Below are 16,683 nucleotides of genomic sequence, written 5' to 3'. Positions count from 1 at the left end.
TACAATGTGACTGCAATGAAAGGGGGGTCTGTTTGACCTTCCACCTTCCCCTCCACACAGCACCTTTCTAAGGTCACTGATGAACTGGAGAATGGAGCCTGAGACAAAACCTGCCTTGGGGAGAAAAAGATTAATGTGGCTCCCAGATAGTGTTCATAAATACATGTATACTATTGAGGATAGGTGGTGTATAATTGTATATTCCCTGTACTATTTCTCAACCTCGGGCTAAAAGGACGATCCTTTAAAACAGTGATGAGGAGGAATTTCTTCAGCCAGAGGGAGTGGTGAATCTGTGGAACTCTGCTGCAGAAGGCTGTGAAGGCCAGGTTATTGAGTGTCTTTGAGACAGAGAAAGATAGGTTCTTGATTAATAAGGGGGATCAGGAGTTATGGGGAAAAGGCAGGAGAATGGGGATGAGAAAAAAAAATTAGCCATGATTGAATGGGGCTTAATTCTGCTCCTTAGACTTAGAATGTCTGCAGCACAGAAAGAGACCATTTGGCCCATCGAGTCTGCACCAACCACAATCCCACCCAGGCCCTACCCCCATATATTTACCCACTAATTCTTCTGACCTATGCATCTCAGGACACTAAAGGAAATTTTAGCATAGCCAATCAACCTAACCTACACATCTTTAGACTGTGGGAGGAATCTGGAGCACCTGGAGGAAACCCACGCAGACACAAGGAGAATGTACAAACTCCATACAGTGACCCAAGCCAGGAATTGAACCTAGGTCCCTGGAGCTGTGAAACAGCAGTGCTAACCACTGTGCTACTGTGTCACCCCTATGTCTTATGGTCTTAGCTGAGGAAAGATGTTCTCATTATGGAAGGAGTACAGTGAAGGTTTACCCAGATTACTGTAATTACATTGTCATTCATTCAAGATTCCTTATTTGTATATACTGTAGCGTGAGGAGTTGATGCTGAGGTCAGCTTGATGTCAAGAGGCAGTCTGCCCTGAAAGTCAAGTACTCGTCATGAATTCTTTGGAAAAAGTTATTAAATAGTTTCAAGAAAAGCTAAATACTGACTAATCCAAAGTTCTCTCATAGAATAGGCAAAACCTCAAGATATGGTGACACAGAATTTACAAAATGGGAAATGGGCTGATTCGATTAACCAGGCCCAATTGGTGAAAAGTCTCCATATAATCAATAATGCTAATCCTGGTGTGCACTCTGTGCCCATTTCCTTTCCGTCAAGCACCTCTCAAGCCAATGCTGACATGAGTGCTACCTCAGTAATTTTCTAGTAATGTGAGTTACAATCTTACAACGCTTGCTCTTTGTGCTAAATCTCCTGCATGTTTAAGCTTGTACCCATGCTGCCTTGTTTTTAAACTCTTCAAATACTGGTTAAAAGTTGCTGTTCCAGCCCTTCAACATTTTAAATCCCTCTATCAAATCACCCACCTCCACAGCTCAGGAACGGCCTACACTTCCCCAGGTACCCTGGTTAACCCTGAAGAAAAAGCAACAATCCTACCAGTCGGTTAGATGGTGAATAATATTGTGTGAAACAGAATAATATAATCAATTTTATTTATATTCAATGTACAAAAGTGATATTTCCAAATGCATAATTCTATATTAAAAAATATTGTTTGTTCTACACAACAAGCATCCAGTTGTTGCAATAACTGGATCTAACGTACACAGAAATTAAAGGACAAAACTTCTGGAGTTCCTACAAGAATCACTGAAAAGTTCTACACTTGGTATTTGTATCTCTAAAACTCCACATCTCTGAATATCTACATCCCATGCACAAATAGCTTTAAGGAGAAAATATGAATCTGCATTTATATAGCATCCTATTGTGTGTCTCGAAAAACTGAGGGGGCTTCTGGTTTGATGATTTATTTGGAACGGCAGTTACTATTGCGAAGTGTGCAACTACAAGTGACATTTTGTGTTCCAGGTTCTACAAATGAAATAAATAGCCATAAGCACCCCTATGGTGCAGATGGAGGCCATTCAGCCCATCAAGGCTGCACTGACCACAATCCCACCCAGGGCCTATCCCCCATACCCCATGCATTTACCCTGCTAGTCCCCCTGATACTAAGCGGCAATTTAACATGCCCAATCCACCTAACCCACAAACCTTTGGATTGTCGAAGGAAACCAGAGCACCCAGGGGAAACCCATGCAGACACAGGAAGACTGTGCAAACTCCATACAGAGAGTGACTCAAGCCAGGAATTGAAACTGGGTCCCTGGCACTATGAGGCAGCTGTGCTAACCACTCTGCTACCAAATGTAACTAATGAAGTAAATAACCAATTGAATCCATTGAATTGTGCCTGCTGATTTGCACACAGCAAGGTCCCACAGGCGGTGATAATGTTGCTAACCTGATCTGAAGATGACTTCGAAGAACAACTAGGGACCAGGCCTCTGGGTAAAACTCCCCTTCTCTTTGCAGTGAAGTCCTTTACACATATCTGAGGGAGCAGACCGGGTCATGGTTTAAGGTCTCATCCAAACGCGGCGCCTCTGACAGTGTAGCACTCCCTCAGAAGCCGTTTGGAAGCATCGACTCAGACTTTGTGCTGAATTGTGCCAGGGCGGTGTCCCATTCCTCTGATGGTGGGATCCTTAGCGATGATCTGAAGCACCAGGTCAGAACATTCTCACTCTGACATTTTATTGAAAGGATAGAATCTCTGACTATGTGATTGGGAGATTCAGGACATAGACAGAGTGGAGGTAAGGAAGCCAAGGCATCGATGGGAAAACTATACTAATGAGCAGCTAATGCTCATGAGGGGAGGGTTTATCTGGTTTAATTGGTGAGTGAGTGTATGCATCTCATTTCATAGACTCCTACAGTGCAGCAGGTGGCCATTCAGCCCACTGAGTCTGCACTGACCACAATCCCACCCAAGCCCTATTTCTATAGCCCCTTGCATTTACCCCAGCGAGTCCCCCTGACACTAAGGGGCAACTTACTATGACTAATTCACCTAACCTGCACATCCTTGGATTGTGGGAGGAAACCCATGTAGATACAGGGAGAATGTGCAAGCTCCACATAGACAATTTCATAAACCGCATTCCACATGAAAAGAAATTTTCAAATTGTTTTAATTTTTAAAAAGTCTCTCTGCTAACCTTCAGGAAAGCTAACACATTTTTGTTGCTATAACTTGAATCCTTGGAGACTTATTTTTAAGTCTGATTCAAGCTGTCAACCGCAATGAAAGAAGCTTTCCGTCATTGGTCCACATTACTGAGTGGATGATTTGACCTCAGTAAAGATCCCTTGGTGAAATAAAAGATTCTGGTGTCTGTGTGCATATGTGACGAGTATTCTCATTGATTTAGTTGTTTCCAGACAATCAAATTGCAAGACAAGAGCTATAGTTTTGAACAATCTTCAGACACATCTCCTAGCTCTGATCCCAGATAGATTTCTAACAATGAAGACACTAAACAGGTCAATAACGCAATGGAAGAGTCACCTCCAAACTGTCTCCCATTGACATTGTATCGACAATTTGTTCAGCAGGAAGCTGAAATTTAGACAAATGCAATGCGGTTAATATTTATAGCTATCTATAGACTTGTTTGTTTCCTGTCTTTAGCCTCAATCATTATTGATTGGTGATACTGTTTTTGACTCTGCTCTTCAATGGGAAAAGAGGAACTCGAGTTTCTCCCATTTTCTTGCACTGGAAATGGAATGTTGTCCTCTGCATTGTCTTTAGGGTGAACTGAGGAGAGACAAATGAATGTTACAGTTACCGTCTGTAATTTAAAGGTTATTTATTAGTGTCACAAATAGGCTTACATTAGTACTGCAATGAAGTTACTGTGAAAATCCCCGAGTTGCCACGCTCCGGCACCTGTTCGGGTACACACAAATGTCATGGTCATGACCAGGTCGCTTCTAGGCTGTTTTGATTGAGGAGGAATATTGGCCCAGGCACTGGCGAAACATCTCCTATTCTCCCTCTAACTAGTGCTGCAGAGTGTGTGTGTGTGGGGGTGAAAAGGCGAGGCCTTGATTTAAAATCTTAGTCGAAAGATGACAGCCCTGAACTTGAATCACTCTCTCACCAATGCCCTGCGGCATCAGAGTAGACTTCTGTGACATTGGGTGGAATTTTTTCGTTCCCGCCCACCATGGGAATCGTAGTGGGCGGGACACGGACAATGTAAAGGTCCATTGACCTTGGGCAGAATTTTCCAGTCTTGGGGGTCAGCACGCCCGGAAAATCCTGCCCCGAGTCTCTGGATGGGAGTTGAATCAAAACCTTCAGATTGAGAGATAAGAATGCTATGCCTTGGATGACAACGAGAAGCAGCAGGACACAGATCATTCCTGCCTCAGTGACCCCATTCCTGTGCGAGGTATTCAGCGAGAGCTGACAAAAGAGAAAGAAAAACAGGATTAAGAAAAAAACCTCACACTCACCAACAGCTGACACAGCCTCATTGTCCTGAATTTCAGGTCTGTATTCCAGCATAGGAGCCTCGGTTTTTTTCTTGTCTATCAATGGGATCATCACTGCCATGGGTTTTGATTCCAAGATCATGTCCTCCGCACAACGTTCCTCAATTTCTGGCACTGATGCCACACTGATCTCGGGTTCATTATCACGAACTTTATAAAGATCACTTTTAACACCACAGATGCAAATAAACTGTTTTTAGACAAAAAGAGGAACATGAAATATATTTTGCAGGGAAGCATTTAATTTGTTTGACTTTTTAACTCTTCCACTTTTTGAGAATGTCTAAGTATAGAATCATAGAATCCTATACTGCAGGAAGGAGGCCATTCAGCCCATCAAGTCTGCACCAACCACAATCTCACCCAGGCCCTATCCCTGTAACTCCAAGCATTTACCCTAGCTTGTCCCCTGACACTAAGGGACAATTTAGCATGGCCAATCAACCTAACCCATGCATCTTTGGTCTATCAGTTAGATTGGGGGTTGAAAATCTTTTTCTCATTTGTTCTTGTGATGTGGGTGTCGCTGGCAAGGCCAGCATTTATTGCCCACTTCTAATCACACGTGCTGGTGAGCTGCCTTCTTGAGCCGCTGCAGTCCCTGTGCGGTAGGTATCCCAGGATTTTGACCCAGTGACAGTGAAGGAACGACAATATATTTCCAAGTCGGGATGGGGAGTGACTCGGAGAGAAATCTGGGGATCAGGTTTCGCAGACATTGTAGATGTAGATCATCTCAAAATAGTCGCCTCTCCCAGCCTTGTTTTCCTGGCTGCAGTGTACCTTCAAGCAGAGGGTAGTCAGCTCATAGGAACCAGGGGCAGGAGTAGGCCATTCAGCCCCTTGAGTCTGCTCCATCAGTCAATATAATCATGGCTGATCTCATCTCCACCTTCAAGCCCACTCCCCATAATCCTTCAACTCACTTCTCATTAAAAGCCTATCAATCTCCCCCCTAAATTTGTTCAGTGTTATAAGTATCATTGCCATTCCGACACCATTGAGCAGCACTCTCTACCTGTATTAAAACGCACTTTCGCAGACAATATATTGCCCGAGTAGAGACAGTGCAGAGGCTGCAGTATAAATCCCAGTTTGACAATCCTCTAAACCAGGTACTAATCTATAGCAAGTAAACGCACAGGCTGTGACAGTGCAACAAGATAGTAATCAATCTACTCACACCTCAGGTTATTATGGTAATGTTAATCCAAAATCTGAAATGGACAAAAATCCGACTTTTAAAAATACACCACGGGGGCCTGGGCAAACTTTTTTGGATGCTAAAAATCAGAAGCTAGCTGTGCCTGTTTGGTCTATCAAAGATATTGTCTGATTTCAAGAAGAAATTAGGTATAGCTCTTCAGGCTAAAGGGATCAAGGGATATGAGGAGGAAGGGGGTTTCAGGATATTGAATTTGATGATCAGCCATGATCAAAATGAATGGCAGAGCAGGCGCAAAGGGCCAAATGGCCTACTCCTGTGTTTCTATTTTCCTAGATGCAGAAAAATAGGTGCCACAGGGCCCAAGGTTGAAATAACCATTTTGCTTAGGAAGAAGCCCATAATGTCAGCACGGAGCTCCACCTGCGATCATGGGTTTTGCTGAGCCAGCCTCTCCATGTGAAAGCCTCAGGTTAACGTGCAGACACAAAGACGGGCCTTAAACGACCACTCCCAAAAAAGTTTGTTAAAACTTCAGGCTTACCTGAATGTGGAGCCTGGGGGGAGCAGGTAGCATTTCTCCTGGCTCCACAGCCAAACCGTGCAGGATGCTGGTGGGTACTGGAGTGAAGGTCCCACCAAGCAGATTTATCCCAATTCCACCATTGCAGAATTTTGGGGCAAATAAATTCAAGCACTTTCGCTTTCCTTCTTGGTCGGGCCATTCTCCAGCGAAGATATTTATATTAAAGTGTTTTAAAATTTGTGACCCCCAATTCACCTTTGATCAATGAACAATCAATAAATGAAACAGCAATTAAGCCACCAGATTCACTTGTGAAAGACATTTACCTTCAATTTCACCAGCATTCCAATTCCTAAAAGAGATACAAAGAGAGACAAGAGGAAGAATCAGTTAAAGAGGGAGCGATGACCCTGGAATTTTGATGTAACAAACTATCTTGTTGCAATGTTTCCAAACATTCCAAGTCTATATTTTTTTGCACCAAGCTTCACAAAGGGTCTGGACCAATCCTCTGCATCATATCGACCAATTTATAAAAAACGTTGGCAGCAGTCGGTAAAGGGGTTATCTGTTGTGAATTTAAAACTCTTAGAAAAATTCAAGTGAGCTTTTTGCTCACTGTGCACACACCACAATGCTTCACAAGCCAACGGGACACCAGCATTGACTCCAGGTTTGCAGTTCCTACTAATTCAACTTATGGCAACTGCAGGGAGGGAAAGCAGCACGGTGGCACGACCCAGATTCAATTCCCGGCTTGGGTCACTGTCTGTGTGGAGTTTGTACGTTCTCCCTGTATCTGCATGGGTTTCCTCCAGGTGCTGCGGTTTCCTCCCAAAGTCCAAAGATGTGCGGGTTAGGTGGATTGGCCGTGTGAAATTGCCGCTTAGTGTCAGGGTAAATGCATGGGGTTATGGGGATAGGGTGGCAGTGCAGATTCAATGGGCTAAATGGCCTCCTTCAGCACTGTAGGATTCTATGACCACACTAAAACCTAAGGAAAGCTTCTGATTAGTCAAAAACATTTTTGTCTGTCTTTACTGTCACTTTGCTAACCTTTCTCTCTGATCCCAAAGTGATTTCACCCCCCATCTCCCCACAGTTCCCTCTATCTTTCCCCTCCTGCCTCCAATTTCTCCTCCCTTGTCAGCGTCTGGTTCTTACCTACTTGTGACAGAGCTGTCTTACGGCTCCTTTGAAATAGAAAAATAGAGGAAAGGATAGTTCACTTTCTGATTAGGTTATAGAGCTGTAAGATGAGGAAAGTCAGTTACACCCATTCACAAGAATTAAACACAAGTGCATTTCATAGAAATCCATAGAATCCCAACAGTGCAAAAGGAGGCCACAATCCCACCCAGGCCCTATTCCCGTCACCCCACACATTTACCCAACTAATCCCTCTAATTTACACACCCGGGACATTCAGGGGCAATTTAGCATGGCCAATCCACTTAACCCACACATCTTTGGAGTGTGGGAGGAAACTGGAGCACCTGGAGGAAACCCATGCAGACACTGGGAGAAAGTGCAAACTCATTTATTGAATTTAACGTTTTACCAGCTGCTACAATAGGATTTGATCCCATGTGCCCAGATCATGAGCCTGGGCCTCTGGATTACTAGGCCCAGCATGGCCAATTTACCTCACCTGCACATCTTCAGACTGTGGGAGGACAAGTGGCAGAACAAAGTAAATGGTTGAATACGCCAGGTTTTGTTGGAAAGATTTACAATATCAAACAGCGACCCTCAGAAGTCTAACCAGCGTGTATGATGAGTCTTTATCCTTACCTTGCTTTTTGGGTATCCTGCAGAAAGATGATCTTACTATTATTATGATGCACAGAATGGACAAGGGGAACAGTATCCACATCATAAATGAAGTCAAACGCCTTCCTGAAATAAAATCGGATTTTGGAATGTGAAAGTATTGTTAAACAAATGAATAATTACGTGACTTTCTTCCAACTTGCACTGTCCTAGGACAATCTCCCCGATAAAGTTTAAAGTTAGTTTATTATTCACAAGTCGGCTTACATTAACTCTGCAATGAAGTTACTGTGAAAATCCCCTAGTCGCCACACTCTGGCGCCTGTTTGGGTACACTGAGGGAGAATTTAACAACTAAATAGACCAATGCACCTAACCTGCACATCTTTGGACTGTGGGAAGAAACCGGAGCATCTGGAGGAAACCCACACAGACACAGGGAGAATGTGCAGACTCCACACAGATAGTAACCCAGGCCGGGAATTGAAGCCCCCGGCGCTATGAGGCAGCAATGCTCACCACTGTGCCAACGTGCCGCCCCGGCAGGTTAAAGTAATCCTTCATAGATCAGTCATGAGTGGATTGAATGGCAGAGCAGGATTGAAGTCACTGGTGGCCTAATCCTGCTTCTGTTTCTTGTGTTCAGGCAGTTTTTTATATTTTCCAAATGCCTCTCTTGAGTCCAAGAATCTATAAAATAATGAGGGCATTGATAAGGCAGACAGCGAACATCTTCTCCCAAAGTTAGGGGCATAGGTTTAAGGTGAGAGGGGAGAGATATAAAAGAGTCCAGAGAGACAATTCTTTCTCATAGAGGGTGGCGAGTGTCTGGAATGAGCTGCCAGAGCTAGTGGTAGAAGTGCGTACAAATTTGTCCTTTAAAAAGCATGGGTAAGTTACATGTTACATGGGTAAGATGAGTGCAGGGAGATATGGGCCAAATGCAGGCAATTGCGACCAGCTTAGTGGTTAAAAAGGGCGGCATGGATAAGTTGGGCTGAAGGGCCTATTTCCATGCTGGAAACTCTATGACTAATTTATCAGAGCCCTTTTAAAAAGTAGCAAGCAACATGGATAAGCGGAATCTGTGAATGTGCTGTGCTTAGATTTTTAGCAGCTACATAAATGCAAGGTCTTTCTCTCTTTTTGATTAGTAATCTCAGATTTTAACCCAACCTTTAGAGCCCTTGTGAGTTGTCACGCTTCAAATTTAACAAATGAATGAAAAGGCAATGGCTGGAATTTTCCAGCCATTCACGCTGGTGAGATTCTCCGACCTCCCTGGCAGCACATTCTTGTCCTTGGGTTTCCCACCGGCATGGGGTGACATCAGTGCGAATTCCCATCGACAGCCCCAGGAGCAGATAATCCCACCATGAACAAACAACGCGCCACCTCCTGCTGGCAGGAAACACGTGGCTGGGAGGATGGAGAATCGCGCCTAAGATCTTGTTTCAATACGCGCAGATCAAAATCCGAAGGTCCCCGAATCAATTTGTTTAATTTCCCCTTAAGATGATGACTCAAACAGTTTGGAAAGGTACATTTCGGTCTATCTTACGAATCCATGGAAATCCCTGTCCAGTGAAGCAGTTTAGGCTACCTTGTTGAATGTTTTTAAAGCAAGGATAGATAGATTTTTGAACAGTAAAGGAATTAAGGGTTATGGTGAGCGGGTGGGTAAGTGGAGCTGAATCCACAAAAAGACCAGCCATTGAATGGAAGAGCAGGCTCGAGGGGCCAAATGGCCTACTCCTGCTCTAGTTCCTATGTCCTTATGTTCTTAGAGCGTAGCCTGGCTGATGTTACCAGCTCTTCCTCTTGAATTACAGTAGGCATGTTCAGAAAAACAACTGAATTTGTGTCAAATTTCTGAAAACCAGGCTTACCCCTGGGCGCAGAGAATGAAAGAATTATATTTATATGGCATTTTTCAGAATCTCAGGATATCCCAGAGCAGTTTACAGACAAATGAATAGCTTTGCAATGTAGTCATTGTTGCAGTGTTAGAGACACAGCAGCCAAGATGTACACAAGATCTCACAGCAGCAACGCAATGACAACCAGGTGATCTGCTTCTATGATGATGATCAAGAGATAGATATGGGACAGGACATTGGGTGATCTCCTCTGTCCTTCAAAATGCCATGGGATCTTTTACACCCATCTGGGAGGGCAGACAGTGCCTTGGTTTACTGACTCATCTGGGTGATCGTGGGACTGGAGAACAGCACCGCCCACAGAGTGATGTAAAGGTCACATGGCAAGGGATCTGGGGCATGGATCATAGAATCATGGAATCCTACAGCGCAGAAGGAGACCATTTGGCCCATCGAGTCTGCACTGACCACAATCCCACCCAGGCCCTATCACCATAACCCCGTACATTCACCCTAACTAGTCCCCCTGACACTAAGGGGCAATTTAGCATGGCCAATCCACCTAAGCTGTATGTCTTTGGATTGTGGGAGGAAACCAGAGCAGCCGGAGGAAACCCACGCAGACACGGGAAGTACAAACTCCACGCAGACAGTGACCCGAGGCTGGGAATCGAACTCAGGTCCCTGGTGCTGAGGCAGCAGTGCTAACCATTGTGTCACCGTGTTGCCATACAGAGACCTGTACAGAAGTCAGCATGGAGGTAGCTCCTAGATTGGGCTATACTGTTTACACACACACACGTATATATAGTTATGTGTTACCAATAAACAATATTCATTCTTACAAACCTCTGAACCTCTTTGCGAGGCCTACTGAACAAATCGTTACAACAAATTCAAAATGAAATCTTAAGTTACACAGACTAGACATTCAAGCGTTATTTTGTTTTTATAAAAATTGCATTTAAAACTTACGTATTTCTTGTGGTGGATTTGGCAGTTCGCTATCTGGGTCAACACAATGGTTGTCAAATGTGCTGTTACCTTCTATGTGAAGAGTCTTCCCCAACAGCGTACAACTATAAAATATATTGATCAGTCAGTGGATTCTACACAGTTACTGTACATTCAGTCTGACTATTATTAAACAAGTCAATTATTTCTTTACAATATTCATCTATAGACATTAGCTATATAAACGTTCATTAGTAAAGTTTATTTATTAGTTACAAGTAGGCTTACATTAACACTGCAATGAAGTTACTGTGAAAACCCCCTAGTCACCACACTCCAGTGCCTATTTGGATACACTGAGTCGAGGCAGCAAGAAGTGTAGACAGAGTCAATGGGCGGGAGGTCGGTTTGTGTGATGGATTGGGCTACATTCACGACCTTTTGTAGTTGCTCGTGGTCTTGGGCAGAGCAGGAGCCCATACCAAGCTGTGATACAACCAGAAAGAATGCTTTCTGTGGGGCAGATGCTGACATAATTTGGGGAGAATGTGGCATAATAGTAACATCACTGGCTTAGTAACCCAGGAACTCAGGTGAAAGGGTTAGTAATCACATAAGCTGCTACAAGAAAATAAAAGATGTTTATAAAAGTCTTCATTGATACGCACCAAGGCCTTTTGTCTGAGAGAATTCATTTAATCAGACATCTGGAACTGGAAGAAGGGAGTGATATCCACAGACACAAACTAGGACATCAATGATAACTTACTGAGTGGCACGGTGGCACAGTGGTTAGCTTTGCTGCCTCACAGCGCCAGGGACCCAGGTTCAATTCCTGGCTTGTTTCACTGTTTAGGTGGAGTTTGCATGTTCTCCCCATGTCTGCATGGATTTCCTTTGGGTGCTCCGGTTTCCTCCCACAGTCCAAAAGACGTGCTGATTAGGTGCACTGAACAGGCGCCAGAGTGTGGCGACTAGTGGAATTTCACAGTAACTTCACTGCAGTCTTACTTGTGATTAATAAATGAACTTTACTTAACAATGATGGATTAGATCAGCTAACATGATTAAGTCTTCATGCTGACTGGATATTATAATTAAGCAGATATGAGGTGATTGTGATTGGTTTTAATATCTGTATATTATGAATGATGTAACCCTAATCAATAACTGTGAATGAATAAAGGTAATTCCTGTACCTTGATCGGTACATGCTAATTACTTGTAATCGAATTTGAAATGACAACTGCTTGTGTATTCCTGAATTCTGGGCTCTGGCTAGTTACCAGCACCGACCTACGACTTTCCAGGGGCCTCGCTATAGAGCTTGATTAAAACAGCTGTTGTACATGTGACTCCAGACCTATAGTGTAATGTGGCTGACTCTTAACTGCCTCCTAAAATGGTCTTACTAGCCACTCAGTTGCTGGGGGTATACTATAGGCCACCCAATAGCCCGCGAGAAGTGGAAGAAGGTATATGTAAGGAAATTCTGGATAGGTGCAGAAAAAATAGGGTTGTTGTAGTGGGAGACTTCAATCTCCCAGGGGTGGATTGGAAGGTGCCCAGGGCTGGGGGTCTGGACAGGGAGGAATTTGTAAAATGTGTACTGGAAGGCTCTTTGGAGCAGTATGTAACTAGCCCAACTAGAGAGGGGGCTATGCTGGATCTAGTTCTGGGAAATGAGCTGGTCAGGTGGTCTAGGTTTCAGTAAGGGAACATGTGGCAAATAGTGACCATAATTCTGTCTACTTCAGGACACTAATGGAAAAGGATGAGTGTTGTCTGAAGGGGAGGGTGCTAAATTGGGGGAAGGCTAGCTACAGCCGGATTAGGCAGGAACTGTTAGCCACTGATTGGGAGAGGTTGTTTGAGGGTAAGTCCACATCTGGCATGTGGGATTCTTTTAAGGGACAACTGATAAGGTTGCAGGACAGACATGTGCCTGTTAAGAGGAAGGATAGGAAAGGTAGGTTTAGAGAGCCGTGGATAACTAGGGATATTGAGGACTTGATCAGGAAGAAAAGAGAGGCGTAGGTCCAGGCAACTGGGAATGGAGAGAGCTTTGGAGGAATACAGAGAGAGTAGGAGGGAACTCAAACGGGGAGTTAGAAGGGCAAAAGGGGGCACGAAATGGTCTTGGCAGACAAGATTAAGGAAAATCCAAAGGCATTTTACTCATATATTAGGAACAAAAGGGTGGTTAGAGGAAAAATTGGTCCTCTTAGGGACAGAGGAGGGGAACTATGTTTAGAGCCCGAAGGAATGGGGGAGATCCTGAATGAATACTTTGCGTCAGTATTCATGAAGAGGGGCTTGTTGTCTGGAAGTGTCTTGGAGGGAACTGTTGATCCGTTGGAGAAATTATCCATTACGAGGGAGGAAATGTTAGGGTTTTTAGGTAATATTAAAACTGATAAATCTACTGGGCCTGATGGCATTTATCCTAGGCTGCTTAGGGAGACAAGAGATGAAATTGCTGGGCCTCTGACGCAAACCTTTGTCTCTTCTTTGGACACAGGTGAGATCCCAGAGGACTGGAGGATAGTGAACGTGGTACCGTTGTTTAAAAAGGGTCGTAGGGATATCTTGGGTAACTATAGGCCGGTAAGCTTGACGTCAGTGGTAGGTAAGTTGTTGGTGAGGATTCTTAGAGATAGGATGCATACGCATTTAGAACAAGGCAATCTGATTAGTGACAGGCAACATGGCTTTGTAAAGGGGAGGTCATGCCTTACGAATCTGGTAGAATTCTCTGAGGAGGTGACAAAAACGGTTGACGAAGGACGAGCCATGGATGTCATCTATATGGATTTCAATAAGGCGTTTGACAAAGTCCCTCATGGTAGGTTGGTGAAAAAGGTTAAGGCGCATGGGATACAAGGACAGGTGTCTAGATGCATTCAGAACTGGCTTGGTAACAGGAGACAGAGGGGAGCAGTGGAAGGGTATTTTTCTAGCTGGAGGTCTGTGACTAGTGGTGTGCACAGTAAAACGTCTGACAACACCAGGTTTAAGTCCAACCGATTTATTTGATAGTACACTCACTAGCTTTTGGGTTAGTCCCTTCGTCAGGTGAATGGAGAGTTCTGGCCTCAGACAGAGCATATAAAGCACAGACAGTTTACAGATTACTGATTAGAATGCGAATCATTACACCTAACCTGCTGTTCAAGTCTTAAAGCGGCTGACAATGTGAGTGGAAGGAGCACAGCAGGTTAGGTGTAAAGATTCGCATTCTAATCAGTAATCTGTAAACTGTCTGTGCTTTATATGCTCTGTCTGAGGCCAGAACTCTCCATTCACCTGACGAAGGGACTAACCCGAAAGCTAGTGAGTGTACTATCAAATAAATCGGTTGGACTTAAACCTGGTGTTGTCAGACTTTTTACTGTGTTTACCCCAGTCCAACGCCGGCACATCCACATCATGACTAGTGGTGTGCCGCAGGGCTCAGTACTGGGATCGCTGCTATTTGTAATATATATAAATGATTTGGAAGAGGGGGTAACTGGTGTGATCAGCAAGTTTGCCGATGACATGAAGATGGCTGGACTTTCTGATAGCAATGAACATAGTCAGACAATACAGCAGGATATAGATAGGCTGGTAAATTGGGCGGAGAAATGGCAGATGGAATTTAATTCAGATAAATGCGAGGTGATGCATTTTGGAAGAAATAATGCAGGGGGGAGTTATACAATAAATGGTAGGACTATTAAGAGTATAGAAACACAGAGGGACCTAGGTATGCAAGTTTACAAGTCCTTGAAGGTGGCAGTACAGGTGGAGAAGGTGGCGAAGAAAGCATACAGTATGCTTGCCTTTATAGGAAGGAGTATACAGTATAAAAGCTGGCGTCTAATGTTGCAGTTGTATAGAACGTTGGTTAGACTGCATTTGGAGTACTGCATCCAGTTCTGGTCGCCATACTACCGGAAGGATGTGGAGACCCTTGAGAGAGTGCAGAGGAGGTTTACCAGGATGCTGCCTGGTATGGAAGGTCTTAGCTATGAGGAGAGGTTGGGCAAATTGGGGCTGTTCTCCCTGGAAAAACGGAGAATGAGGGGAGATCTAATAGAGGTGTATAAGATTATGAAGGGTATAGATAGAGTGAACAGTGGGAAGCTTTTTCCCAGGTTGGATACGAAATCACGAGGGGCCACAGGCTTAGGGTTAGAGGGGCGAGGTATAATTCAGATGTTAGAGGGAGGTTTTTCACACAGAGGGTTGTGGGAGCTTGGAATGCACTGCCAAATAGGGTGGTGGAAGCAGGCAAGCTAGAGTTGTTTAAGGCTTACCTAGATAGGCACATGAGTAGACTAGAGATGGAGGGATACAAAAGATTGTTCTAATTAAGGATCAAGAGCCTCAGGACGTTCCTGGGAATCAACAGATTCCTATGGGCCGTCCAACATATTGTATGGCTCACCTGTCTTACATCTGAGCTTCTGGGGATCTTCTGTGAATGTCTGTATAAGCTGTGTACGTTTATTGATGTCTTTTTTTTACATCCACAGGCGATTCGGTCCGCCTTGTTGGCCAACGAGGGGCATACACGCGGTGGGTCGTGCGAGGGCTGCTCTTGGATGTTGCTTCGAGAGTTGCCTAGTGCTTCACGTCGTTAGTGTACGCTTAAACTGGACCAACTGACGGGCAACACGACAGCTCAGTGACTATCACTGTTTGCTGTGCAGATACATGGACCTGGGTCGGATCTCCAACTTGGGTCGGTGTCTTGGGAGTTTGCACATTCTCCCTGTGCTTGTGTGGGTTTTCTCCGGGTGCTCCGGTTTCCTCCCACACCCCAAAAACGTGCTTTTAGGCGGATTGGTGTTACCAAATTGTCCCTAAATTAGACCTCCCTTAATCTGGCGCACATATAATTCTCTAAATTTGCACACTTTTATTGTGGAGTCCAAGAGGTGTAGACAAAAGTCGTAGGTAGAAGAAGGATTGGAATGAGGCACTCACTGAGTGTTAAAATGGGTGGCATGGGCTTGTAGGACTGAAGGGCCTGTTTCCTGTGCTGTGTTGTTCTTTGTTCAATTCAAGGCGGCTTTATGGATGGGCAACAAATGCTGGCCTTGCCAGCCTCACCCATGTCCCATGAATGAATAAAACAAAAGACCTGAGAACATTGGGAGAGCTTATTTGTGGGTGCAGGCAAGGTGTGGATTAGGGAAGGTCAGAATAAATGCCCTTTGTACAGAATGGTGAGGCCTGAGGAGACACTGATATTGGGCCTTGGATCTCACTGTATTAGATCAAATGGTCGGAAAAGGATGGAGATGGCAGCAAAGAAATCAAACTACTCTGAGCTGACAGCCCCCTTCAGCTAAGTGATTCAATCTAGGGTGGGCTGGGTGAGGTGCTGCACATCGCAAATGGGCCGTAAGTAGGGGTGAGGGGTCAGAGGCCTGGATTGAATAGGGGAGATCTGGAGTTGCAGTGGTCAGGAAGGGAGGTTGGGGGCTATGGATCTTCAGTGTCATTGAGTGTCTTTAAGACAGAGATAGATAGGTTCTTGATTAATAAGGGGATCAGAGGTTATGGGGAAAAGGCAGGAGAATGGGGATGAGAAAAATATCAGCCATGATTGAATGGTGAAGCAGACTCGATGGGCCGAGTGGCCTAATTCTGCTCCTATGTTTTATGAAGCCAGGGACTAAGTGGGCCCTTTAATTTGGAGATGGAGCACTGCGCCTCCCTCCTGAAAGGTTCCTTATCATATTTGCATTGCAAAGAACTTGAACGTCAGTTTCTCTGAAAACAGCTTTCCAAGGTTTCCAAGAAAACCACTGGTGCAGTAGGGACATCAAGCAAATGATAAACCAGTACTTGCCAATGCAAAGCTCTGTGGGAGCCCTGTGGATAAGGACACCCCTTTACCCCTTGTTTGCCCACATTCA

At 44.5% G+C, this 16,683-nt stretch overlaps 2 protein-coding genes across 2 annotated transcripts in view; both read right to left on the bottom strand.

Moving 5' to 3' along the window:
- Positions 1-1,623: 1,623 nt before the first annotated feature.
- Positions 1,624-8,057, bottom strand: LOC145360263 (uncharacterized). Its single transcript, XM_080215371.1, has 4 exons — positions 7,959-8,057; positions 6,491-6,516; positions 4,435-4,663; positions 1,624-3,730 (listed from the first exon to the last, which is right to left on the bottom strand). Exons 1-4 carry the CDS (start codon positions 8,041-8,043, stop codon positions 3,573-3,575), a joined length of 498 nt encoding a protein of 165 aa, XP_080071497.1. The 5' UTR covers positions 8,044-8,057; the 3' UTR covers positions 1,624-3,572.
- Positions 8,058-10,658: 2,601 nt separating this feature from the next.
- The window catches only part of LOC145360012 (tumor necrosis factor receptor superfamily member 1B-like), a 42,782-nt gene continuing 36,757 nt past the window's right edge, over positions 10,659-16,683 (bottom strand). Inside the window, exons 8-9 of the mRNA XM_080214912.1 lie at positions 10,793-10,896; positions 10,659-10,687 (exon numbers count right to left, since the gene is read on the bottom strand). Coding sequence (XP_080071038.1) covers positions 10,659-10,687; positions 10,793-10,896 — 133 coding nt within the window. The remainder of the gene's footprint in view (positions 10,688-10,792; positions 10,897-16,683) is intronic.

This window comes from Carcharhinus amblyrhynchos, chromosome 30, assembly GCF_965287045.1.
Source record: "Carcharhinus amblyrhynchos chromosome 30, sCarAmb.v2.hapA, whole genome shotgun sequence".
NCBI lineage: Eukaryota > Metazoa > Chordata > Chondrichthyes > Carcharhiniformes > Carcharhinidae > Carcharhinus > Carcharhinus amblyrhynchos.
This window is presented reverse-complemented; position numbering and strand designations above follow the sequence as displayed.

Bases quoted from the DNA above. Each gene is read 5' to 3' on its own strand.
- LOC145360263 (XM_080215371.1), bottom strand. From the start codon at position 8,043: ATGATGTGGATACTGTTCCCCTTGTCCATTCTGTGCATCATAATAATA. The intron at 6,517-7,958 runs GTAAGGATAAAG...TATCTCTTTTAG, and splicing joins CAGGATACCCAAAAAGCAAG to GAATTGGAATGCTGGTGAAA. The intron at 3,731-4,434 runs GTGAGTGTGAGG...GTCTCTCCTCAG, and splicing joins TGAGGCTGTGTCAGCTGTTG to TTCACCCTAAAGACAATGCA.